At 34.4% G+C, this 24,005-nt stretch overlaps 1 protein-coding gene across 1 annotated transcript; it reads left to right on the forward strand.

Annotated features, from left to right (window-relative positions):
- The first annotated feature begins 675 nt into the window (after positions 1-675).
- LOC109095985 (homeobox protein EMX1-like) lies at positions 676-14,242 on the forward strand. Its single transcript, XM_042738581.1, has 3 exons — positions 676-1,469; positions 7,336-7,536; positions 13,228-14,242. Exons 1-3 carry the CDS (start codon positions 1,118-1,120, stop codon positions 13,392-13,394), a joined length of 720 nt encoding a protein of 239 aa, XP_042594515.1. The 5' UTR covers positions 676-1,117; the 3' UTR covers positions 13,395-14,242.
- Positions 14,243-24,005: the final 9,763 nt, after the last annotated feature.

A 24,005-nucleotide genomic window follows, 5' to 3' on the forward strand; every position in this document is an offset into this window, starting at 1 on the left:
CTACGCCACAAAATAAATAAAAGATCATTCGAATGTGCTTCATCATATAAACACTTTCAGGATATTTTAAATTATCGAATATAGTTAGGCCTAATAAAATAAAATAAAATATGATTTTGAACAAAACATTTTACAGTGTGTGAATAATTATGGACGCAAAAAAACCTAGGCCTATTTCTGTTAGAATGGGCAGTCTACGTTTCATATATAAGACAACAAAAAAGTAATATATAGCCTATCGTGACGAATTATGCGACCATTCATTTACAGAGATAGTAGACTAAATGTGTTTTCTTTTAGACTAGCCGAAAATAACACATTTTATGAAATCATTTCACGTGTCCAGCCTATTTTCGCATATATATATATATATATATATATATATATATATATATATATATATATATATATATATATATATATAAGCAAGAAAAAAAATAGTAATCATAATGCAAAAAAATTAAAGAAATTGCAGCCTAATGCACCGCGTAATCAACGACATGATCTGAGGTGTCGCCTGTCTTATTTTTAATTTAGGTCTACCCTTCATAGATTCTGTTGTGTTGTTGAACTCTTTCTGGTCAAATGCTGAATTTCTTTACACACAAAAACACAAAATGGCTGTAATTGAATGCGAGTGCGCCGCTCGCCGATCTGCGCGTGCGCACCGCACCTCTCCGTCGGAGCCCCGCGCGCAGGTATTGAAGTTGGCTCGTGACAATCCTCAGCGCACAATCTGACGGATCATCGATCACCAGAGCTCGCACTCGGAGCGATCTGCATCGGAGGAGCTGATGCCTGCTTCAGATGACACAGCTGACGGTGCACGAGCGTTGCTCTGACAAGGACGCGCGTGAGATGAGATCTGAGTTCATTTGAACATAACTCACGCGTCTGTTTGCAGCTATTGGAAGTGTATTGCAAGCCACGAAATTGAAGGAACCAACGCAAACATATGAAGTTATGGATTTTAGATGGACTTTATAAATATTATCTTTTTGACTTTTTTTAAACGTGGGTTCACCCCAGCATCGGTTTCAGAGTGACATACTTGTTGACTGTTTTTTTTATTTATTTTTTTATTTAATTGACTGAGTAATTTTTATAAGCCCTCACAATGTTCCAGTACAATAAGAAGTGCTTCACCATTGAATCTCTCGTTGGTAAAGACTCCAATTCCTCAAGTGGCGCCGCGGAGGAGCCCATCAGACCCACTGCTCTGAGGTTCACTGAATCCATCCATCCTTCTCCCTTTGGTAGCTGCTTCCAGAACTCAGGCAGGACACTGTACAGCAGCAGCAGCCCGGAGATGATGTTCACAGACCCGGCCACTCACTCCAGCAGCTCCGGCCTGTCTCTGCGGCACCTCCAGATCCCCACACAGCCCTTCTTCAGTCCCCATCAGAGGGACACCTTGAACTTCTACCCGTGGGTGCTGAGGAACAGATATCTGGGACATCGATTCCAAGGTGAGGATCAGTGTTCAGTTATGCTGCCGGCGAGGATGCAGAGAAAATATCGAAATATTGAAAACAGTGGAGGCCTATGAAGTTAAAAACAGCCTGACTTCTTCTTCATGCATAAATAAAGCAACAAAAATAAACAGATTTTAAGTAGACTATGAGATAGTCGATGTTTTCAGCACTTCGAGGCCTGTATTGATTTCAATGTTTTATTTACATAGGCCTATTATTTAAAAAATATTATATATAATGATGCGCACTAAATAACCCAAAAATACCCCTAAAATAACCCTTTAATAAATATTAAAATAATAATAGAAAATTTATCGATTTTATCGAAAATATTCAAAATCATGAGAAAACTAAGCCGTGCAATAGAGATTTCTGTTATTAAAAAATGACTGTAAATTGTTTGAAGCGCTTTTTTTTACCTCTTTAACCAATAAACACGACTTGCAAAATAATAATCGTTAAATGACCGCTGCTTTATTTTTGATTACACATTTAGGTAATATTATAAAAGAAGAACATAATTGCTCGATACAAATCGTTTTTGTTCTATTTGAATTATTCTCAGTCCTCAATGTACGATATTATTATAATAAATAATTGATTGTTAAAACATTATCGCAGTTGTAATTATTTTTAAGCATAAAATGTACCTAAATGTACCGCCTTAAATCAATTAAGATTTTACTTAAACTTAGTTCAGCCTGTAAGGATTATTTTAGTTAAAAATGTTACATTTAACAGAACCATGTAAACATCTGATCTTATTTTATATATAAAAGCTAACGAAGGACATTGTACTGTTATGCACTGTATTTCTACATCTTTTTAAAAATTGGATATACATAAACTTATAATAATTACATTTTTTAAGGGACAAAATGTAATTATTATCACATGTGGAAATTGGTATGAGGTCAAAATTCTCTATACACATACACTATATTTATGATTTTTATTAATTATATCTTCTTGTTATTATAATGCTCATAAACATGTAAAACTCATAAAATTAAACTATGATAAAATGCAAACATTTATAATACTGTTAAGAGCATATGTTAGCTTTTTAAACAATTATTTACACAAGCACTTTTATGTATTTATTAGGTAACTGTAGAAAAATCTCACTGAGATTAATGTTTGAGATGAGATTGTTTCTTCAGACTTCTTTAAAACATTTTTTATTATTAAAAATTAAATTGCAGTATATAATATGATAGATCTGATAGTCCTGTTTACAGAGTCGTTAAAAAGTGTAATTGATACTGTGAGGTCCTATTTACCAGGCAGTTTGTTAAAGCAGCTATCAGTAGCTCTGGCCGGTCTGTGAGGGTCCTGAGCTGCTCCACAGTCCTCGAGGGCATTGCTCAGGTAATTGGTCAGAGGTTGTTGTCACTATTACTCAGATCCGGGGTTCAGATAGAGCCTCTTTGTTTACACACAGAGCCGATCCACTCACTGATGGTGTCCAATAACCTAGAAAACTACTGTTTAGACAAGACTAAATGCAGCCGTGGGGATTGGGTGGGAAAGGATGGCCTAATGTGTCCATGGGGTTTAACTCTGCCCCTCTCTGAATGGGAAAAGAGATGTGTCCGTGTCTTCGGGTCCGTCATGCGGGACAAGGTAAACAGGATCTCAGAGCGGCCTGCTGTTGTACATGAGCAGGGGATCGTGTTATGGGTACGTTTCACAGACTGTGACAGTGCCACACTGATGCACTTTTCTGAGATTTGTGTGCGATCAGGTTACAATACAAATCTTCCAGAGGTATAAACACCGTCATCAGCAGACTCTTAACGCTGCTGATTTACATTTTTAGAGGCTTCATTCCAACGCATAATGTAATCAGATAATGTAACAATGTAATAATATAAAAGCAGATCATATCAGTTAAGAACTATATATGTGCTATATATAATTATATAGGCCTAATAATAACAACTGTATTTTGAAAAGATAAAAAAATAATGAAAAAAGGATTACTGATTGAGATTAATTTGTTTCTTTAAATTTGTTGAAAACATTTTTATTTCTATTTAAAATCAAATTGTAAAATATAATTTGATAGGTTTAATAAACATGTTCTTCTTCAAAAAAGTAATCAAACTTGGTGTATATAAATGTATGTATATGTATATACTGATTATATATATATATATATATATATATATATATGTGTGTGTGTGTGTGTGTGTGTGTGTATGTGTGTGTGTATACAAACACACACAGAGACACATATATATTTATATTTATATACACATGTGTGTATAGATGTATATATAGACGTATATGTATATAGATGTGTGTGTGAGTAGACATATATAGACTATAGATGAATTAACAGTGTTAAGTAAGTTTTTATGTATTATCCATATTATTTTGTAATTTTACGTAATTTTCTTCAAAATTTAGAAAAAACAAAAAGATTATTTTGAGATGAATTTGATTTAAAAAAATATATAGGGCTTCATACCATAGCAAAATGTAATAAATAATGTAATATAGTAAATATATATATATATATATATATAAACACATACACAACACATACACACACACACACACACACACACACACACACACATATATGTGATTTATTCAAAAATTTTATTGTAAATGAAAAAATATGCAAGGGGAGAGAGAGAGAGAAGGAGGGAGCGAGAGACATTAATAAACCAAAGTCATCAAAAGACTTTTAAGCAGTGATTTTTTTTAGAGGCCTTGTGCAAAAGTATAATGTAATAAAATAATATAACAATGTAATAATATAAAAGTCAAAATAGTAATAAAGTCACATACGCGTGTGTGTGTGTGTTTTATTTTATCAAGACCAAAAAACTGGAGCGAGGCAGCGTCACAGGGAACACACATTCTGTAGGAGAGACCAAAGGGTCCAGTCTCTTTCTTTCCCTCTATAGGCCACCCTTCTCCCTGCCTCTAATGAGAACAGCACTGACAAGACCCCAAGCTTTGTTTGTGCCAAGGGAATGATAGTAAAAGCTGATCTGGGTGCCATCTGGTTCCCTTTTCCTCATGTTGGGGGCTTTCTTGCCGTGGATAGGCCAGTGTGTGTTTGAGTCCAAAGCCCCGGAGGGTCTCCCAGCTCTTCAGGAGGCTCGAGTCTCAGTCAGTGTTCTGGCCTGCCAGTCTGATCCACGCCGAGGTGAAGCCACACATGCTGATGATGCCAGACCGAGAGCACCGAGCGCACACTTTGTTGCGAAAGTTTCAAAAAGTTGCCACCGAGGTCGGTTTCGGTTGGTTGGCGCTCAGCGCACCTTGAGGGAGGTTTAAGGAGGGCTTTTCAACACCTTCAAACCGCCGAGAACTCATTATTTACATTCTTGCACCCGGCTCCCCTCATTTTTGCACGGAGGTGTCTCCATTGTTTTTGCCTGTGGTGTTCAAAGCGTTTTCAGCACGCCAGCTGAAAGCAGTCGTCAATGACAGTGCAGAGACAGAAAATATGCACCTTTTAGTAAAATAGAAGTAAAGGTCGTACATTATTAGGACCTTTGGGAAACCTCTGCTAATGAAGGCTTGCGTCGTTCTGTGCATGGAAACAAACACCCTATATGTTGCAAATGGGCAAAAATGTGTTTTTTTTTGTGCTTTGTGCTTTTAAGCAGGAGCTGCTGTGTTTGAGGCTGAGAGTTGAAGTTGCTTCTGTGTGATGGCTTAGCGCTCCTCTGAAAGGAGTCAGTTCAAAGCTATTGTCTGCAGATAAAAGGGCTGGTTTCGGAGTTGTTTAAAAGAGACTTAAAGTCTGAACACAGCCTACATGCTAATCCGCTTTTCATCTTCTGGTGATGCCATTAGTCAGCTTTTGTGCTCAGAATTGGTACATGGCTCTGCATTCTTTGATGATCAGTGTTAAAATTGAATGGCTTCTGTGTAAACTTAACTCTTATGGCTTACTATTTAGATTTGGGTTAAATTAAAATCGAATCAATCTAAATTTGTGGTTAGAGGATTTAGTCGCCCTTTGGAATTGTGAAAGTATTTCTGGATGACTGCATATATTTCAAAACTTCCATTTGATATGTTAATATACTTCTAGCAATTGCTGTTGACGGCCTTTGTGGCCTACCAACCGCATTCATGACTCCAGCCGATGCTCAGAAACAGTCGTTATTGGAGCAAACATCTTTTTGAGACGTTTGCATGTTACCGATGTACATTTGCGGTTGCACACCTGATGCGAACGTTGAAACATTTTGGTTATTTTATCATTGACAAAAGATCATGGTCTGTCACTTCTGCGCGCTTCACAATCCTCCCAGTAACCGCTCCGCGAGAATATTTTGTTTATACGTGATTGCGGTCATCGTCTTTCTGAAAATTCTTTCAAGCATAGCTCTCCAAACACTAAAGTGGTCACGTAAATTACACATCCATTTGTTTATGAAAAATGTTTTTCTCTCTTTGTCTGTTTGCAATAAACGGCATTGGGACTCTGCCCTCCAGATGTTGTCTGGGGTCGCGCAAACATCACGCTTGCCCTGACGCTGATGGAGACTAAATTTTACTATTCCCTCATGTTGAATATAATCAACCCAAATGTAAGGGATTTAGATTTGCTTAACTGACAATTAACATATTCATCACAATTGCTTTACATAGTTTCAGCCACGGATGTCTATTTATATTTTAGCAGCAATATTTCAAAGCCTTGCATTTGTATGAAAATCAGGATAATGCCACATTATGAGGGCCGAAGGTTAAAGTCTCGTCTCTGAATGCACGGAGACGTTGGGTTGGTATGAATGATGTGGTGTGAACACACTTTACATCAGCCGTGTCTGGAACAGACCTGAAATTATTCAAATTGGCTCATGTGGCTCAATTAAGACATGCAATCCTGCACCTACTGTAAATGTAAATGTAAAGCACTCATTTTGTATAAAAGCATACAGAGTCTTTGGATAATACATCTGCTAAATGAAGACATGTCAGTGTAATGGTCGCCGTAAGACAGATATTTCAATATTCTAATTAACTCTAAAATCATTTTATGAATGCGCATGTAATGCCATACACGTGTGGAATTCAAATAGTTACTTTCCAAAAGCAATACAATGATGTCATAGTGATGTCAGCAGAAGACATATAAAAAACATATTACAACAAATAAACCACTAAAAAAAATCAAAAAAAATTAATCAATAAAAAACATCATTATTTTTATATATATAAATAATTTTTTTTTTTACATTTAAATTTTATTTTTCAAAAAAAAACCCACTACTTGTCCACTTCCTAATTATTACATATAATTGATTTCTCTATTTCTCTTTTTTTCAGAGTTGTTTTATATTATTATTTTCAGTTTTTAAAGTATTTTTTGTAAAGTACATTTTAAATTGATTATTTATTTAAAATCCCACTATAAAATTGTCCACTTCCAACATGTGCTTTTTTTTTTTATTTATATTTTTAATTTTTAAAGACATTTTTTAGTTTTTTATATATTTATTTAAAATCCCCACTTTATAAAATTGTACACATCCCAGTTAACTCATACTCTTTATTTCTCTCTTTTTTAAAGAACACATTAAATGTTTATTTATTTATTCACAATTGCTATTAAACTGTCTACTTCCTAATTAACATGCTCTCTTTATTTTTAGATTGTGTCTATATTATTTATTTAAAAACACACTATGAAATATTCCAATTCCTAATTAACTTGCACTCTCTACTTCTTACTATTACTAATACTTTTGCTATTTTTTTTAGGATTTCTTTAGATTATTTTAAAAGAAAGTTTTAGATTTTAATTTATTTGTTTTTAAAATACAACTATAAAAATTGTCGACTTCCTAATTAACATGTACTCTTTATTGTTTGTCTCCAGGTGACGACAGTAGCCCGGAAAACCTGCTGCTACACGGACCTTTCTCTCGCAAGCCCAAGCGCATCCGCACGGCCTTCTCCCCCTCGCAGCTGCTCCGGCTGGAACGTGCCTTTGAGAAGAACCATTACGTGGTGGGAGCTGAGCGGAAGCAGTTAGCCAATGGGCTGTGCCTGACAGAGACACAGGTGAGCAGGCAGAGGCGTCAGGGTCGATCCCTCCGGCGCACACGGCTGCATTCCACCACACAACCACACACATGGGACGTGAACACACATTTACTCATCTAGTTTCCTCACAGGACGGAAGTAATTCATCATTCCTTGCCTTGGGATAGGCCATATAAATTCCAAAGCATGTATACAACACTCAATAATTGGCTATTTACACAATCGTCTGTACATACAAATTTGGATTGTTAGGCTTGAGCAATACCTGGGGTCCAAACGTCCGAGTCACTTTTGAAAACCTGGGATTTAAAATCTGAACCTGGAAATAAATGAAAAAAAAAAAAAAAACCTAAATAAATGTTATGACATAAAATAAGAAATATGTCAGATTCTGTACTGGTGGTTTTAGAGTTTTCGGACCAAACCTGTTCGTGAATCAATTGAAATCAAAACTTATTAACAATTAAATAAAAACATTTTCTTTAAAAAAAAAAAGAAAGAGTACATGTTAATTAGGAAGTGGGCGATTTAATGGGGGTTTTAAATAATAAAAAAATAAAAATCTTTCTTTAAAGAAATCTTAACAACCACCCAACAGCTTCTTTTATTTCGGGATTTTTTTTTTTTTTTAAATACTGTTTTTATCTATATTGTGCTACATTTTTTAATTATTTATAATTTACCATTACATTCAAATTTTCATGCTGATAAATAATCTGTATTATTTTTATTTAATTACAAAACTGTAAAGAATCTTCACTAGTAGTTTCAGACTTTCCTGTGAATCTTTTAAATGAGCTATTTTGTTTTTACATCTACTTATTTTAGATGATTTTAACAGTTTTATCTGTATTCTGATACATCTTTTAAATTAAGAATGTTCATTTTTAATGAAACTTTTAGTTTGAATGGTTTTTAACATACTCTTTTAAAAGCTCACATAACTATATAAATATGTGACCCTGGACCACAAAAAACAGTCTTAAGTGGCCAGTTTTATTCTTTTGTGCAAAAGTGTCAATTTTTCAATACATCACAAAGCTGAATAAATAAGCTTTTCCTTGAGATACAACTATTTGAATATCTGGAATCTGAGGGTGCAAAAAAATCTAAATATTGAGAAATCGCCTTTGAAGTTGTGCAAATGAAGTCTTTAGCAATGCATATCACTAATCAAAAATTAAGTTTTGATATATTTATGGTAGGAAATTTACAAAATATCTTAATGGAACTGAGCTTTACTTAAAGATCTTTAGATGATGTTTAATCCAAGAAAAATCTATAATTTTGACCACTATTAGTTTTTACATATATAGTGCAGTAGAGATGCAACTCCCGCACAGTTTATTATCACAAGCAACGTTTCGGTCCAACTGACCTTCTCAGCCCTTAAGGCCTATAGGATTGCATCTTTTTGTAATCAGAAAAGACCCTAAAAAACATGCATTTAAAACTATATTGCTAAGGTAACTCCTGTTTTTAAGCTGATATATTAACATGGCCTCACTTGTGTGATTCTTGTTAAGTGTTGAAAGTCTGGTTCCAGAACAGAAGGCCCGCAACACAAGAGACAGAAGCTGGAGGAAGACCGGTCACCGGACTCGCAGCAGAAGATGGAAAGGTACTCAGCATGTGAGCCGCTGGAGGGTGGCCCACTCAGCAGGGCAGACCCCCGAGGACATTGACGTCATTTTCAGAAGACTGATATGCTAATTAAACATCAGTCATGCTGATGGATCCCTGCCACAGAAAAAAAGCAAGACATTCTTCATAGTTGTCATGAATTGACCATTCTGCTGAATCGTGTACAGCTGAAGCTATTGTCTGCAGATAAAGGGTCCTCTTAAAAGCAGGAGCTGCTGTGTTTGAGGCTGAGAGTTGAAGTTGCTTCTGTGTGATGGCTTAGCGCTCCTCTGAAAGGAGTCAGTTCAAAGCTATTGTCTGCAGATAAAGGGTTGGTTTCGGAGTTTTTAAAGAGACTTAAAGTCTGAACAGCCTCATGCTAATCCGCTTTTCATCTTCTGGTGATGCCATTAGTCAGCTTTTGTGCTCAGAATTGGTACATGGCTCTGCATTCTTTGATGATCAATGTTAAAATTGAATGGCTTCTGTGTAACTTAACTCTTATGGCTTACTATTTAGATTTGGGTTAAATTAAAATCGAATCAATCTAAATTTGTGGTTAGAGGATTTAGGTCGCCTTTTGGAATTGTGAAAGTATTTCTGGATGACTGCCATATATTTCAAAACTTCCATTTGATATGTTAATATACTTCTAGCAATTGCTGTTGACGGCCTTTGTGGCCTACCCAACCCGCATTCATGACTCCAGCCGATGCTCAGAAACAGTCGTTATTGTGAGCAAACATCTTTTTTGAGACGTTTTGCATGGTTACCGATGTACATTTGCGGTTGCACACCTGCTTGCGAACGTTGAAACATTTTGGTTATTTTATCATTGACAAAAGATCATGGTCTGTCACTTCTGCGCGCTTCACAATCCTCCCAGTAACCGCTCCGCGAGAATATTTTGTTTATACGTGATTGCGGTCATCGTCTTTCTGAAAATTCTTTCAAGCATAGCTCTCCAAACACTAAAGTGGTCACGTAAATTACACATCCATTTGTTGTATGAAAAATGTTTTTTCTCTCTTTGTGTGTTTTGGGCCAATAAACGGCATTGGGACTCTGCCCTCCAGATGTTGTCTGGGGTCGCGCAAAATCATCACGCTTGCCCTGACGCTGATGGGACTAATTTTGACTATTCCCCCTCATGTTGAATATAATCAACCCCAATGTAAGGAATTTAGATTTGCTTAACTGACAATTACATATTCATCACAATTGCTTTACATAGTTTCACAGCCACGGGATGTCTATTTATATTTTAGCAGGCAATATTTCAAAGCCTTGCATTTGTATGAAAAATCAGGATAATGCCACCTTATTAGGGCCGAAGGTTAAAAAGTCTCGTCTCTGAATGCACGGAGACGTTGGGTTGGTATGAATGATGCGGTGTGAACACACTTTACATCAGCCGTGTCTGGAACAGACCTGAAATCATTCAAATTGGCTCATGTGGCTCAATTAAGACATGCAATCCTGCGCCTACTGTAAATGTAAATGTAAAGCACTCATTTTGTATAAAAGCATACAGAGTCTTTGGATAATACATCTGCTAAATGAAGACATGTCAGTGTAATGGTCGCCGTAAGACAGATACTGTTCATATTCTAATTAACTCTAAAAATATAATTTATATGAATGCGCATGTAATGCCATACACGTGTGGAATTCAAATAGTTACTTTCCAAAAGCAATACAATGATGTCATAGTGATGTCAGCAGAAGACATATAAAAAACATATTTTGACACTTAATTCACTATTAAAAATCTTTAAAAGGTATGCATGTATAAATATCCTTATTTTTTGTAGATTTATTTAATTTTTTTTTTTTTTACATATTCTGTTTTTTCAAAACCCCACTACTTGTCCACTTCCTAATTATTACATATAATTGATTTCTCTATTTCTCTTTTTTTCAGAGTTGTTTTATATTATATTTTCAGTTTTAAAGTATTTTTTGTAAAGTACATTTTAAATGATTATTTATTTAAAATCCCACTATAAAATTGTCCACTTCCAACATGTGCCTTTTTTTTCTATTTCTATTTTTAATTTTTAAAGACATTTTTAGTTTTTTATATATTTATTTAAAATCCCACTTTATAAAATTGTACACATCCCAGTTAACTCATACTCTTTATTTCTCTCTTTTTTAAAGAACACATTAAATGTTTATTTATTTATTCACAATTGCTATTAAACTGTCTACTTCCTAATTAACATGCTCTCTTTATTTTTAGATTTGTGTCTATTTATTTATTTAAAAACACACTATGAAATATTCCAATTCCTAATTAACTTGCACTCTCTACTTCTTACTATTACTAATACTTTTGCTATTTTTTTTAGGATTTCTTTAGATTATTTTAAAAGAAAGTTTTAGATTTTAATTTATTTGTTTAAAATACAACTATAAAATTGTCGACTTCCTAATTAACATGTACTCTTTATTGTTTGTCTCCAGGTGACGACAGTAGCCCGGAAAACCTGCTGCTACACGGACCTTTCTCTCGCAAGCCAAGCGCATCCGCACAGGCCTTCTCTCCCCCCCTCTCAGCTGCTCCGGCTGGAACGTGCCTTTGAGAAGAACCATTACGTGGTGGGAGCTGAGCGGAAGCAGTTAGCCAATGGGCTGTGCCTGACAGAGACACAGGTGAGCAGGCAGAGGCGTCAGGGTCGATCCCTCCGGCGCACACGGCTGCATTCCACCACAAACACACACATGGGACGTGAACACACATTTACTCATCTAGTTTCCTCACAGGACGGAAGTAATTCATCATTCCTTGCCTTGGGATAGGCCATATAAATTCCAAAGCATGTATACAACACTCAAAATTGGCTATTTTACACAATCGTCTGTACATACAAATTTGGATTGTTAGGCTTGAGCAATACCCTGGGTCCAAACGTCCGAGTCACTTTTGAAACCTGGGATTTAAAATCTGAACCTGGAAATAAATGAAAAAAAAAAAAAAAAAAACCTAAATAAATGTTATGACATAAAATAAGAAATATGTCAGATTCTGTACTGGTGGTTTTAGAGTTTCGGACACCTGTTGTGAATCATTGAAATAAAAACTTATTAACAATTAAATAAAAACATTTTCTTTAAAAAAAAAAAGAAAGAGTACATGTTAATTAGGAAGTGGGCGATTTTATAGTGGGGTTTTAAATAATAAAAAAATAAAAATCTTTCTTTAAAGAAATCTTAACAACCACAACAGCTTCTTTTATTTTGGATTTTTTTTTTAAATACTGTTTTATCTATATTTTGCTACATTTTTAAATTATTTATAATTTACCATTACATTCAAATTTTCATGCTGATAATATAATCTGTAATTATTTTTATTTAATTACAAAACTGTAAAGAATCTTCACTAGTAGTTTCAGACTTTGCTGTGAATCTTTTAAATGAGCTATTTTGTTTTTACATCTACTTATTTTAGATGATTTTAACAGTTTTATCTGTATTCTGATACATCTTTTAAATTAAGAATGTTCATTTTTAATGAAACTTTTAGTTTGAATGCTTTTTAACATACTCTTTTAAAAGCTCACATAATATATATGTGACCCTGGACCACAAAAACAGTCTTAAGTGTCAATTTTTCAATACATCACAAAGCTGAATAAATAAGCTTTTCCTTGAGATACAACTATTTGAATATCTGGAATCTGAGGGTGCAAAAAAAAATCTAAATATTGAGAAATCGCCTTTGAAGTTGTGCAAATGAAGTCTTTAGCAATGCATATCACTAATCAAAAATTAAGTTTTGATATATTTATGGTAGGAAATTTACAAAATATCTTAATGGAACATGATCTTTACTTAATATCTTAATGATTTTTAAAAGAAAAATCTATAATTTTGACCACTATAATTTTCACATATAGTGCAGTAGAGATGCAATCCCGCACAGTTTATTATCACAAGCAACGTTTCGGTCCACTGACCTTCATCAGGCCTAGGCCTATAGGATTGCATCTTTTTGTAATCAGAAAAGACTAAAAACATGCATTTAAAAAATATTGCTAAGTAACTGTTTTAAGCTGATATATTAACATGGCCTCACTTTGTGATTCTTGTTAAGTGAAAGTCTGGTTCCAGAACAGAAGGACCAAACACAAGAGACAGAAGCTGGAGGAAGAGTCACCGGACTCGCAGCAGAAGAGGAAAGGTACTCAGCATGTGAGCCGCTGGAGGGTGGCCACTCAGCAGGGCAGCCCCGAGGACATTGACGTCATTTCAGAAGACTGATATGCTAATAAACATCAGTCATGCTGATGGATCCCTGCCACAGAAAAAAAAGCAAGACATTCTTCAGACTTTGTCATAAATTGAACAGTCGGCTGATCGTGTACAGCTGAACAAAGACTCGACTGGAAGACTTCTGTATGCAATACACATGGACCTCTTGGTTTTGGATGGCGTTCCATCTCAGAGCAATGAAGACTTTTTGTATGCTTTCTTTTGTTACACTTCTCTCTTGCTCCTTTGTTATCAGTCAGAACATTTCCATTATAGAGTAGTATATCGGACGGGCAAAACCACCTTAATGAATAGATTGATAAATGTTTGTAGTGTTAAAATTGCTTTAGACATTCAACGGCCACATAGGTCGATCCAGTGTGTGAATCAAGTATCACTCATAGATGTACTTCTGAAAAACTGGATGTTTGTATTTGACAAAATGTCATTATTTTATGAATTGGGCAAATTTAAAGTGGTGAAATACGCTCATGGTCTTTCTAGAAAATCACTAGTGCAGTTTCACATCTGAAATGGTTCTATTTATTTGACTTTTCTATGCATTTGAGCTCCAAACCCAAAATTTTATTTTGCGTTTTACATCCGGGTTAAAGCTTACAAAAGATTTGACGTGTATTGCGTGAGAATGATTTTTCTTTCCTTTTTTAATGGCTCTTGAACTAGAGAAGCTTAGAAAATGCTTGAATTTCTTTCTTTGCTTAATTAAAATAGAACAAATTAAATAAATCTCAGTCTAACCTCCAAGACCCAGAATGGTTTGTAGCACTTCATTGCAGATTGTTTCTTTATTGGGTTTCCTTTAAGGTGAAAAGCACTGTAATCCCATCTGTTTGTCTTCATTGCACACACAATATTCTCTTTTTTGTAATTTTTTTTTTAAAACTTTTTTCTGCAGAATACAAGAATAGATAATAAAACTTTAACTTAATGTCTGTTTGGAAATGATTTATTCCTTTGTTCCATTATTGTTTTATTTCTATTTTATTACATTGAATGGATCTGATTTGTGCATGAGCTTTATTTAGAAGTGTTTTTGTTTTAATAAGTTGCTTTTGCATTCCTGAGCAACCACAGCTTAATTAGTTCAGTTACATAAAGCAGACGGGTTTCGTCACTCAGAATTACTCCCAATAATAATGTATTTACATGCTCACACAACTTATAAGCGCTTGAACGTGAACACAAACATCTCCACCTTTGGATTTCCATGTGCAAACAGTCAGCGTCACGCAGAAACTGGAGCAAAACAGTACAGTATCAAGCACCATCACCTTCACTTCTGAACATGTTTCTGAAGTGTTTTGATTTAATATGCATGTAGATTTAACTGTTCACTTATGTGCATCTGATCATGTAACTTCTCTGCATGCTCATTTAAATGTACATATATATACACATATATATTTCAGTCAGCTGGAAATGCATCCATGTCACCTTTATGTGCTGTAATTTACACCTGCTAATCCTTAAGGCCCATAGTGACAGAAATGAATTAAATTTGCTTCTCTGCTTCACCTCGGTACACACAGACGTTAATACAAGCCTCATTATCAATCGCAATGCCTATAAACTGTGAAAGGTAATATAAGAACAATCTATTCATATTCTCTTTAATTAATGGAAAAGTCCCCAGGAAACAACACTTCTGAAAGACACAGGGTAAAAAACATACGCCGCAACACTTCAAACAGATATAATAAGCTTAATTTAAACTCAAACACCCACTACATGAAAAACATCACTCGCTTGAACATTCTAGTATAAACAAAGGCTGTTTCTATCATACCCATTATGTTTCAGATAGCCAGGTATTTAGTTCTGCGAAACGAAATTAAAAAAAAAAAAATAAATTAAATGACAATGAAACAATAATAATAGTCATACTCAAACAACACAAATTAAACAAAACAAACGAACAAAAACAGTATTTTGTGTATGCAAAATGACCACTCTCTGTCTGCATGAGTAATGATGGCATAGACAGGACGTTATCGCTGTAAAACACATGATGATAAATAGTAGCTTGAGATAACTTTGAAGACAGCAAGAGTGATTTCAACACCGATATGATGCAACATATGGCCTAATACCTAGTGCAAGAAGAAATGAAGTGTGTAAAATAGTTTAGACTGACTAATATGCTGGAGTCACTGTATATCAGCGATTCTGTCTCAGAATATTCCTCTGTGTCAAAGCGCACAAACGCTCATTAATCTTATGAGGGCTATACTTACAATTATTTCCGAGTAGCTACCTGCCCCCATGTTGTTGCCATGGATATGAAGAGGTGTAAACAAAAGAACAGATGGTTGAAAGCATGTAGGTGTAGAGAGCAGTCTGTGATGTTTCCCAACTATGTTAAGTGAAATAATTCATCTAACTTACAGTAATTTGATCTGGAACGATGCCAAGCGTGGAGTGGGCCACCGATTTGGCTTCATCGAGTTAATCAAAACTAGTGCTGCCGCTTATTTCTCCAGCAAACCGAGTCTGTCCATGATAGAGATAACTCAATTCTTTTCGCATAATTGGTCTTTGTCTTCTAGAAACAATTTTCATTCAGAAAATGCTTGCAAATTTTTACAGTTAGAAAGAAATGGCAAGTAATGTATTGAATTAAACATGAAATTTTGAGGTTCGAAGACTGAAATAGTAATTACTTTAAAAACACAATTCAATATTTTTATTTATTTATTTACAACTTTGAAAAAACATGCATTGTTGAAACTTTGGTCATTGTGTTTAATTCTCTTTCCTATTCATTTTGAATGCAAAATTGGTCATTGAGTGCAATTACTAAAATAATACATTTGAGAAATAAATATACAGCAGGTATATTTTATTAACTTTGCAGCACGTCTATTAATTTTGATGTTTTATACTTCATATACTGTAAAAAATATATTTTTCAAAATAAACCAAAGATTATTGTACATTTTACAACAAAAATACTATTTAAATTTTAATACTTCAAAATTTAACATATAATTCAGTTACTTTGTATTTCTTTTGGAAATTTACTAGCAATTTCTTAGTGAAATTTATTTTTATTCCAGTTTGGTGATACTTATTTAAATTACCAAATAAATTAAATAAATATATAAAAATTGACATTAAATAATAGGCTAATTAAATAATACTAAACAAATTAATCAAAAATATTTAAAAAAGTGTATTTATAACAATAGTTTTCAAAGTTGTGAATAAAACAAAGATTACTGGAGTATGCTTTATGTCTTTCTGCTTTAAAATTTCATATTTAATTCAGTGTGTTACTTGATGTTTCTTTGTAAATGTTTGTGAAATTCACTAGCGATTTCTAAGCGAAAACTGATTCTACACCCTTTTTTATTTTCCAGAGTGAAAGATAAAAATTGATAGACATTTACTTAATATGTTATTGATTTTTTAACAATTTCTATTCAAGTTGGTGTTTTATATAAATCATGATCTTCATTGGTTAAAAAAAATAAACTTATCTATACGGTAAAATGTATTATTTATTTATTTATTTAAAAAAATCTTGCATCTCAACTTGTTGTTTTCAGTTTATACAACAAAGAGTTGAGAAAACTCAAAAATCTGCTGAAGCTGGTTGCCTTTAACTTTTAAGTTTTCTCAGCTTTTTATTGGTGACTCATTTGCCTCAACTGCAGCTGAGCAATTATCATGCGTTTAGAGGGTGAGAACATACCATACCTCAGCGAGGCTATAAACAGTGTCACTGTTCACTGTTGTATGTGTTTTAATTACAAGTATTCCTAATATTATCCAATAACTGCGCAAATGACTAAACTAAACACAACTAATATATTATTTTATGTCATGACAATAACATAAAATCAAAAACAAAAACCAGATGGAAGGTTTTATACTTTTCCAAAGCAGAATTATGTGGGATATGATGGACAAAAGGCATTATAAAAATGTTGTACATCCTTGTGTCTAGATAATAATTTGGTATGTGGGTGGGTCAATTGGGGATGTTTGGACTTGAGAAGGAGGAAGTACATACTAGCTGCGTTTGAATCTATTGTGCAACGTACAGTAGGGAGGGACAAAGTCACACATATGTATGATTTATGAACAGTTTTCACAGCTACTTAGGTATATTTGTGATGAAACTTTTCATCAAACTACTTTTTGTAAATGGCGTTTACTCTTTTTTTCTCAAACTTTTTTGGGTGGTGGGGGGTTATATGTGCTGCATGTGACGAAACCATGACAAGAAGCAGTGTGATTTACAACACAAATGATATGATAATTGCAGGCTGGCAACTTTCAGGAGCCAGTTTTATGGACTGGAAGAGCTTGTTTCCTCTGCTGCCACCTGTTTGGTCTGCACCAATTGGCTGCGGGGCACTTGAGAAAAGGAAAGCAGCCACCCAATTATAGGGTACTGCCAGTCAAGTCTAGAAGGTAATTGATTGGTTTTTGTGAATCAGTGTTAGCAGCTCTAATTAATACACAATGACTGTTGCCGATCCAAAATCCATGAGCTAAACCGAAGACGCACATCAGCGGTTCCATCGATCTTTCGAAAGTAAATTGCTTTTGACATTGTGCTTTCGCAACAATATTTTGATTGGCGAGGCTTTTTTGTGTACCCAAAACAGTCAGTGAGAGTTTTCTGTTTTGATTACAAATATTTAAATTATTGCAGACATGCCGCTTAGCTTCTTTGAAAACATACCAGCCTCTTTTGTGAGTGTCTGCGTGTTTGTAAAACACACAGACAGAGTAATTACACAGAAACATCAGTTAATAGCATGTTGAGTGGACAAAGACAGCGAGGGAGTTAAAAGAATCATAACAATCATTCATGTGCAATACCTCTTTGCAGATAGAAATCTACCTTGTCTTTCACGTCAGAGCTGATGACACATGCAGCACCTTTGTTCATCACTCAAAGCTCTTGTTTGTGTTATTTAACATTTAATATTAACTGTATATTAAAGATTGTATAAAAGTAATATTAAATCAAGACGTAGTTTAAAAGAATAGTTAAACCAGAATATGCTGAAATCGTACTCACCCTCAGGGCATCCAAGATGTAGATGAGTTTTTTTTCTTCATCAGAACAGATTTGGAGTAATGTAGCATTACATCACTTGTTCACTAATGCATCCCTTTGCAGTGAATGGGTGCCGGGAGAATTAGAGTCCATACAGCTGACAAAAGGCTTCTAACTTAAAATGATTGCTTCCTGCTCAAATATGGCTAAGAGTCTTAGTCATCTCATCTGAATCAGGAGAGAAATATGCACAAATTAATCAAAGTGAAAACAATCCAAATCAGTTCTAAACAAATATGTTGGTGGATTTTCATGTGAGAGGAAAACAAGGGATGGACTTTTTTTATTGGAGAAAGCATTATGAGGGATATGAACGATATGAATGATATTTTTCACAGATGTGATGGTTTAATGTTAAAACATCTTCATGATGGATTTGTTAAACATGCAAATTTTTGCTTTACAAGATGTTAACTGATTGACTGGAGTGGTGTGGATTACTTGTGCATTATTGTGATGTTTTTATCAGCTGTTTGGACGGCACCCATTCACTGCAGAGGATCCATTGGTGAGCAAGTTATTCATAACGCTATATAGCTTTTCCTGGCCCCATCACTCTCGTCTTGCATTTTTTTGTCCTTTTCATAGATACACAGTGGGTTTTTCTGATGTGTGAGCTGTTGCTCCTTTGTTTCATGCGGTTCATGTAGAAAATTTGACGCTTGATTCCTTGCAAACAGCTTGAGACACTCCGACGTGTGTGTTAAAAACAGAAAAAGCAGGCCCAGCAGATGACTTTGACTGACAGCTGATAGAATGACACTTACGGCTTTTTGCTTGTACCAGAAACAGTTTTGCATGGCTTTCACACAGACCTGTGACTAATTAAGTTAATCGACTTGTAGCCAAAGATGATTGTGCATGCTCAACGTGTGTAAAAATACCGCAATTCTACAGTATTAGGCTATATCACGCCGATGATTAATAAACATTGATGAGCGCATTTCTTTCCCTGCCAACGCCTCTCCTCCCGTCTCAGCTATAAAACTGACGCGCGTCCCCATTGGCACTCACCAGACAGCGCGAATCAACACCCGACAGCAGGTTTTCTCCAATGTGATCACGCATCCCCTATTTGTGTTCTAGCACATAACTATTTAAGGGGCCCAGTCTGGTTCTGGGAGCAGAATTATGATGAAAAGCGGTGCATCAGCATCACGGGCATCCGGTTGCTGTGACTATATTTATCATATTTACAGATGACAGTAAGGAGACTGACCACTGACAGTCACATCAGACTGAGTGAGATGAGAAATTTACACCACGTCAGCAGCTTACACTTCTCTCTGAAGGTCATCATATGCTGAAAAATTTAGTGAGATAAAAAAAAAATTTCATTATGTGCTGTGTGCCCCCACAGGGCCATATGTAAGGCCCTGAAAACATACTGTAAATTCATTTTTTTTTTGATGATGATGATGATTATTATAATTATTATAACTTCAAGGTGTTTTATGTATTTTTTTCTTCTTTTTGACTTAACTAAAGCATAAAAATACCGCAATATGTTTGCAAATATTTAGGAAAAATGCTTAGTTCACATACTTGTTCTTCAAAAAACATTTTTACAGCCATTAATTCCACTTTGAAATGTGCCTCCCGTGTCGGAATATCTGTTTTTGTCCATGTCTTTCCTTCCACTTCCAATTTACCCAATAGTATTTCAACACCCGGGTTGCCAGTCGGTGGAAAATACAGCAAATTGCAGCCATGAAATCCAGCAAACGACCTCATATTCTACTCGACCAATAAAAAAAGCTTATTTCTAAAAGGCTTTATGACCAGATAAGGCAGATAAATAATCATTATTTGTCAGTTGGGTTTGTCCCAGTTGCTTGTCCTCAATCCAGTTGCTTCTTGTGCTTGTCCTCAATCTGGCAACCCGCGTAAACGTCGAGTCTGCGGAGGAGGGGGCGGGGGCGGGAAACAATGCTTTCCAAAATTTTGAATTTGGAATGCAGCACTCATTTTAACCGTTGGTTATCAATATTACCTTTGATATTTAGCATTTAGCGTTATAGCCTACTTAAACTTCCTCTATCACCATCTGTGGTTGAAACATAAAAATACGTTATTTTACGTCAGTTGTGTTTCTGCGATAGTTTGCGGAGTTTCCATAGTTACCAGTAATCGCCATATCAGCGCGGATCTGTCACCAGACTGTGCGAAAATGTTCCAATAAATCGTATAAAACAAAAAAGACCTCATCAGAGCAAGTAAGTTGGCAATCATATCTGTAGTTGTGGTTCATGTTTTATTTTTTGGCACAGGTTTAGCTTTCCATTTTTCTTTAAATACAGGCTTTCCGCTGTTCGAGGTTTGTTTGTTTGTTTTGAAAGGGTGATTGTCAAGAGGTCATCCGCGAGAGCTGCCGTTAAGGACTGTCCGTGTTAATGGCTGTCCTGTTGACTAGTTCAAACAACTGTTTATTGTAGCAACAGTCTAGTCGCCAAACTTCTGTGTTTATGGACGTGACCTGAAGACCAGACGAATGACGTAGGCATGGAAGTCCCGCGAAATCCGACCCAACAGACCCATATTTAAATGAATAGATGTACCGTAGTAAATCTGACAAATTTGAGCACTATGTTTTGAACTTCCACAACAATAGAATGTCGTTATTTTTTGGCCAAAAGTCTAGTAGCTTTAATATTATTATAGTCACTAGGCTACTATTATTCAAGTCATTTTATTAAAAAATTAATATAAAAACAGAGCACTACAGAGCGCGTTCTGTGACAAGTGATATTGATTTAAATGTATTGAAAAATGTGTTTCACACTTGACGTTCCTATTACATTTTCAGTCTCTGAATAGGCCTATACATATTTCCATATGATAAAGTATGCAAAAATCAGTATGTCAGTTGAATAAGTTGTCCAGAGACCTAGTATTCATGATAGAACCTTTGTCCTATCTCATTATGTCACAGGATCTGAAAGCTAAAAATCTGTAAGATATATATATATATATATATGTATGTATATGTATATATATGTATATATAGTATTATATGTATGTATATGTATATATATGTATGTATATATATATTGTATGTATGTATGTATCTATCTATCTATCTATCTATCTATCTATATATATATATATATATATATATATAATATATATATATATACATATATACAATATATATATAATCTTACAGATTTTTAGCTTAAATTTTTCACTTTTTCACTTTTTCATTTTTAGCTATATGTTTTTTTTAAATAAAGCTATATATTGGAAGTGCTATAAGTACCAAGAACATTGCTCCATGTAGGTTAAATTATTAACAATAACCAAGTCCTTTTTTTTTTTTTTTTTGCAGTTGGGTTTAGTATGAGAAATATCAATACCATTAATCATGCCACATGGCGAATGTAGAATAGAATTATAATATAGATATAATACAATATTTATTTATTTACAAATAATACTATTTAATTTATTATATTAAAAAACACTATATTTAAAACAACAAAAATAAAAATCTTCAAAATAAAAAACAACAACCATCATCAAAAAAAAGAAGACTAAATAATGCTCTTCTTTGTCGCCAAAAAGTACGGAAAAGCCCAGTCACTGATATATTTTAGGTTGTGCAGGATGATATCTATTTAGCCAGAGGCTAAAGGCCCGCTCTACAGTTTTCAGTAGATGTGGAAACTGTGTGGTCCCATCAAGATAGAGCGGATGAAACAGCAGCTATGAAAAGCATTAGCCTCAAGTGGGTATTCAAAGTGTTAAACTAGGAGGTATCGTGTGAGAGACTTTTGAGTATCTAACACTTGTTTCACAACGCTCCTTAATTGCTGCTTTAAGCGCAGAAGAACGTTTAATATCAGGCCTCGGGTTAAGACTACGTTCCTCTACACTTCATAAAAACACACGGTATTTCCCTGTTATCTGCTCCGTCTTGAATGTCGCTGTAAAATTCCACCTCATAGGTTTTAATAAGCTGCAGTTAGCTTGTCTTGTCTGCTGAAAATAAGGCTTAAACATGGTAATCCAGGAAGGAAAATTGAGACACGCATCACATAAATTTAGCCTCAAATGGAGACTAAACATGAAGAGGGAAAGCTGTTGGTTTTTGAACTCGACTTTGTGACTATTAGCGCAATTCAGCCCCACAGTTAGAAACGTCTGAAGTAACTAACCTCTCTAATGTAGACAATAACACAGTGATTAATGCTGATTAACAAACTTTTACTAAACAGATATAATAAGGCAGGAGCACCTTTGTCATCAAAGGCAAATTTGCATTATGGTATAATTTCACCATCTCTGTTCAAAGGTGTCAGCGTTTACTCCAGTGTTGCTAATTAATTTTCTTAGAGCCAAACAGGATGGTTTTATTCAAATGAGCCAATCCCTTCATTAGCACACCTGTGCTCTGCTCCCTCATTAAAATTGGAATCCTGTAAATTTTTACATCCGCAGACGGTGGCTCTGTTACCAAATATTGAGCAAGGTAGCACTGTGTTAATTAATGTTATAACGAGTCAGTGAGTCAACGAGGACTGATTTGCATAACCTGTGCAAAAACAAAACCTGCCGATGAGTATTTGCTCAGTGCGATTGTCGGAGGTCTCTTCATAAAATACATCACATTGTGTTATTTTCAGTTTTGTGAATACCCCTGGCCCACTAACGCGGTTTCCCTAACGTGTACCTCTTTACCGACTTTCATTAACTGGATATATGACCACTTTGCGTTTACCGATGCCATGTGGAGAAAAACCAAGCAAACACCCATAGCAGGAAATATCAAAGAAACAATGGTTCATTAAAATGCGCTTCATAAGTCACACCTTGTCAGAGAGGAAATTGATATGATGAACCCCCTTTTTTTTTTGAGCACTGTCAGTGATCCACTGCATTATGTTTGGAGGTACTTAATAACCACACAACAAGCCGTTAATCCGTTATTGCCACAGGCATGTTACTGGTGACTCTGAGTCTGAATTACAGGAATCTGAAAAAATATTTACACAAAAAAAATTAAAAACATAAAATAAAAGAAACATATACCAAAACAAAATATTATTGTTTATTATTGTTATATATTGTTTAAATTTTACGTGGTTATTGTTTATTATTGTTATATATTGTTTAAATTTTACACTCATACACACCCACCCACTCTAGATATTTATATTTACATAAAAGATTATTGTTTATTATTGTTATATATTGTTTAAATTTTACACTCATACACACCCACCCACTCATAGAATGAAAAAAAGTTATAAAAATAAATATAAAAATATATTTAAAACTATATTAAATACTATATAAATATTAAATATTTTATTTCTAATAAATATTTAGCATTATATATATATATATATATATATATATTTATATATTATATTTAATAATATTTATATATTTTACAAAATAATAACTATTCATTTTATAATATTATTATATTATTACTATTATTACATCATAATATATTATTAATTATTTTATGTTTAACAATGCAAAATTGAAATTGTTACCAAAAAACAACAACCAGGATC

Source organism: Cyprinus carpio, chromosome B14 (assembly GCF_018340385.1).
Source record: "Cyprinus carpio isolate SPL01 chromosome B14, ASM1834038v1, whole genome shotgun sequence".
Classification (NCBI taxonomy): Eukaryota; Metazoa; Chordata; class Actinopteri; order Cypriniformes; family Cyprinidae; genus Cyprinus; species Cyprinus carpio.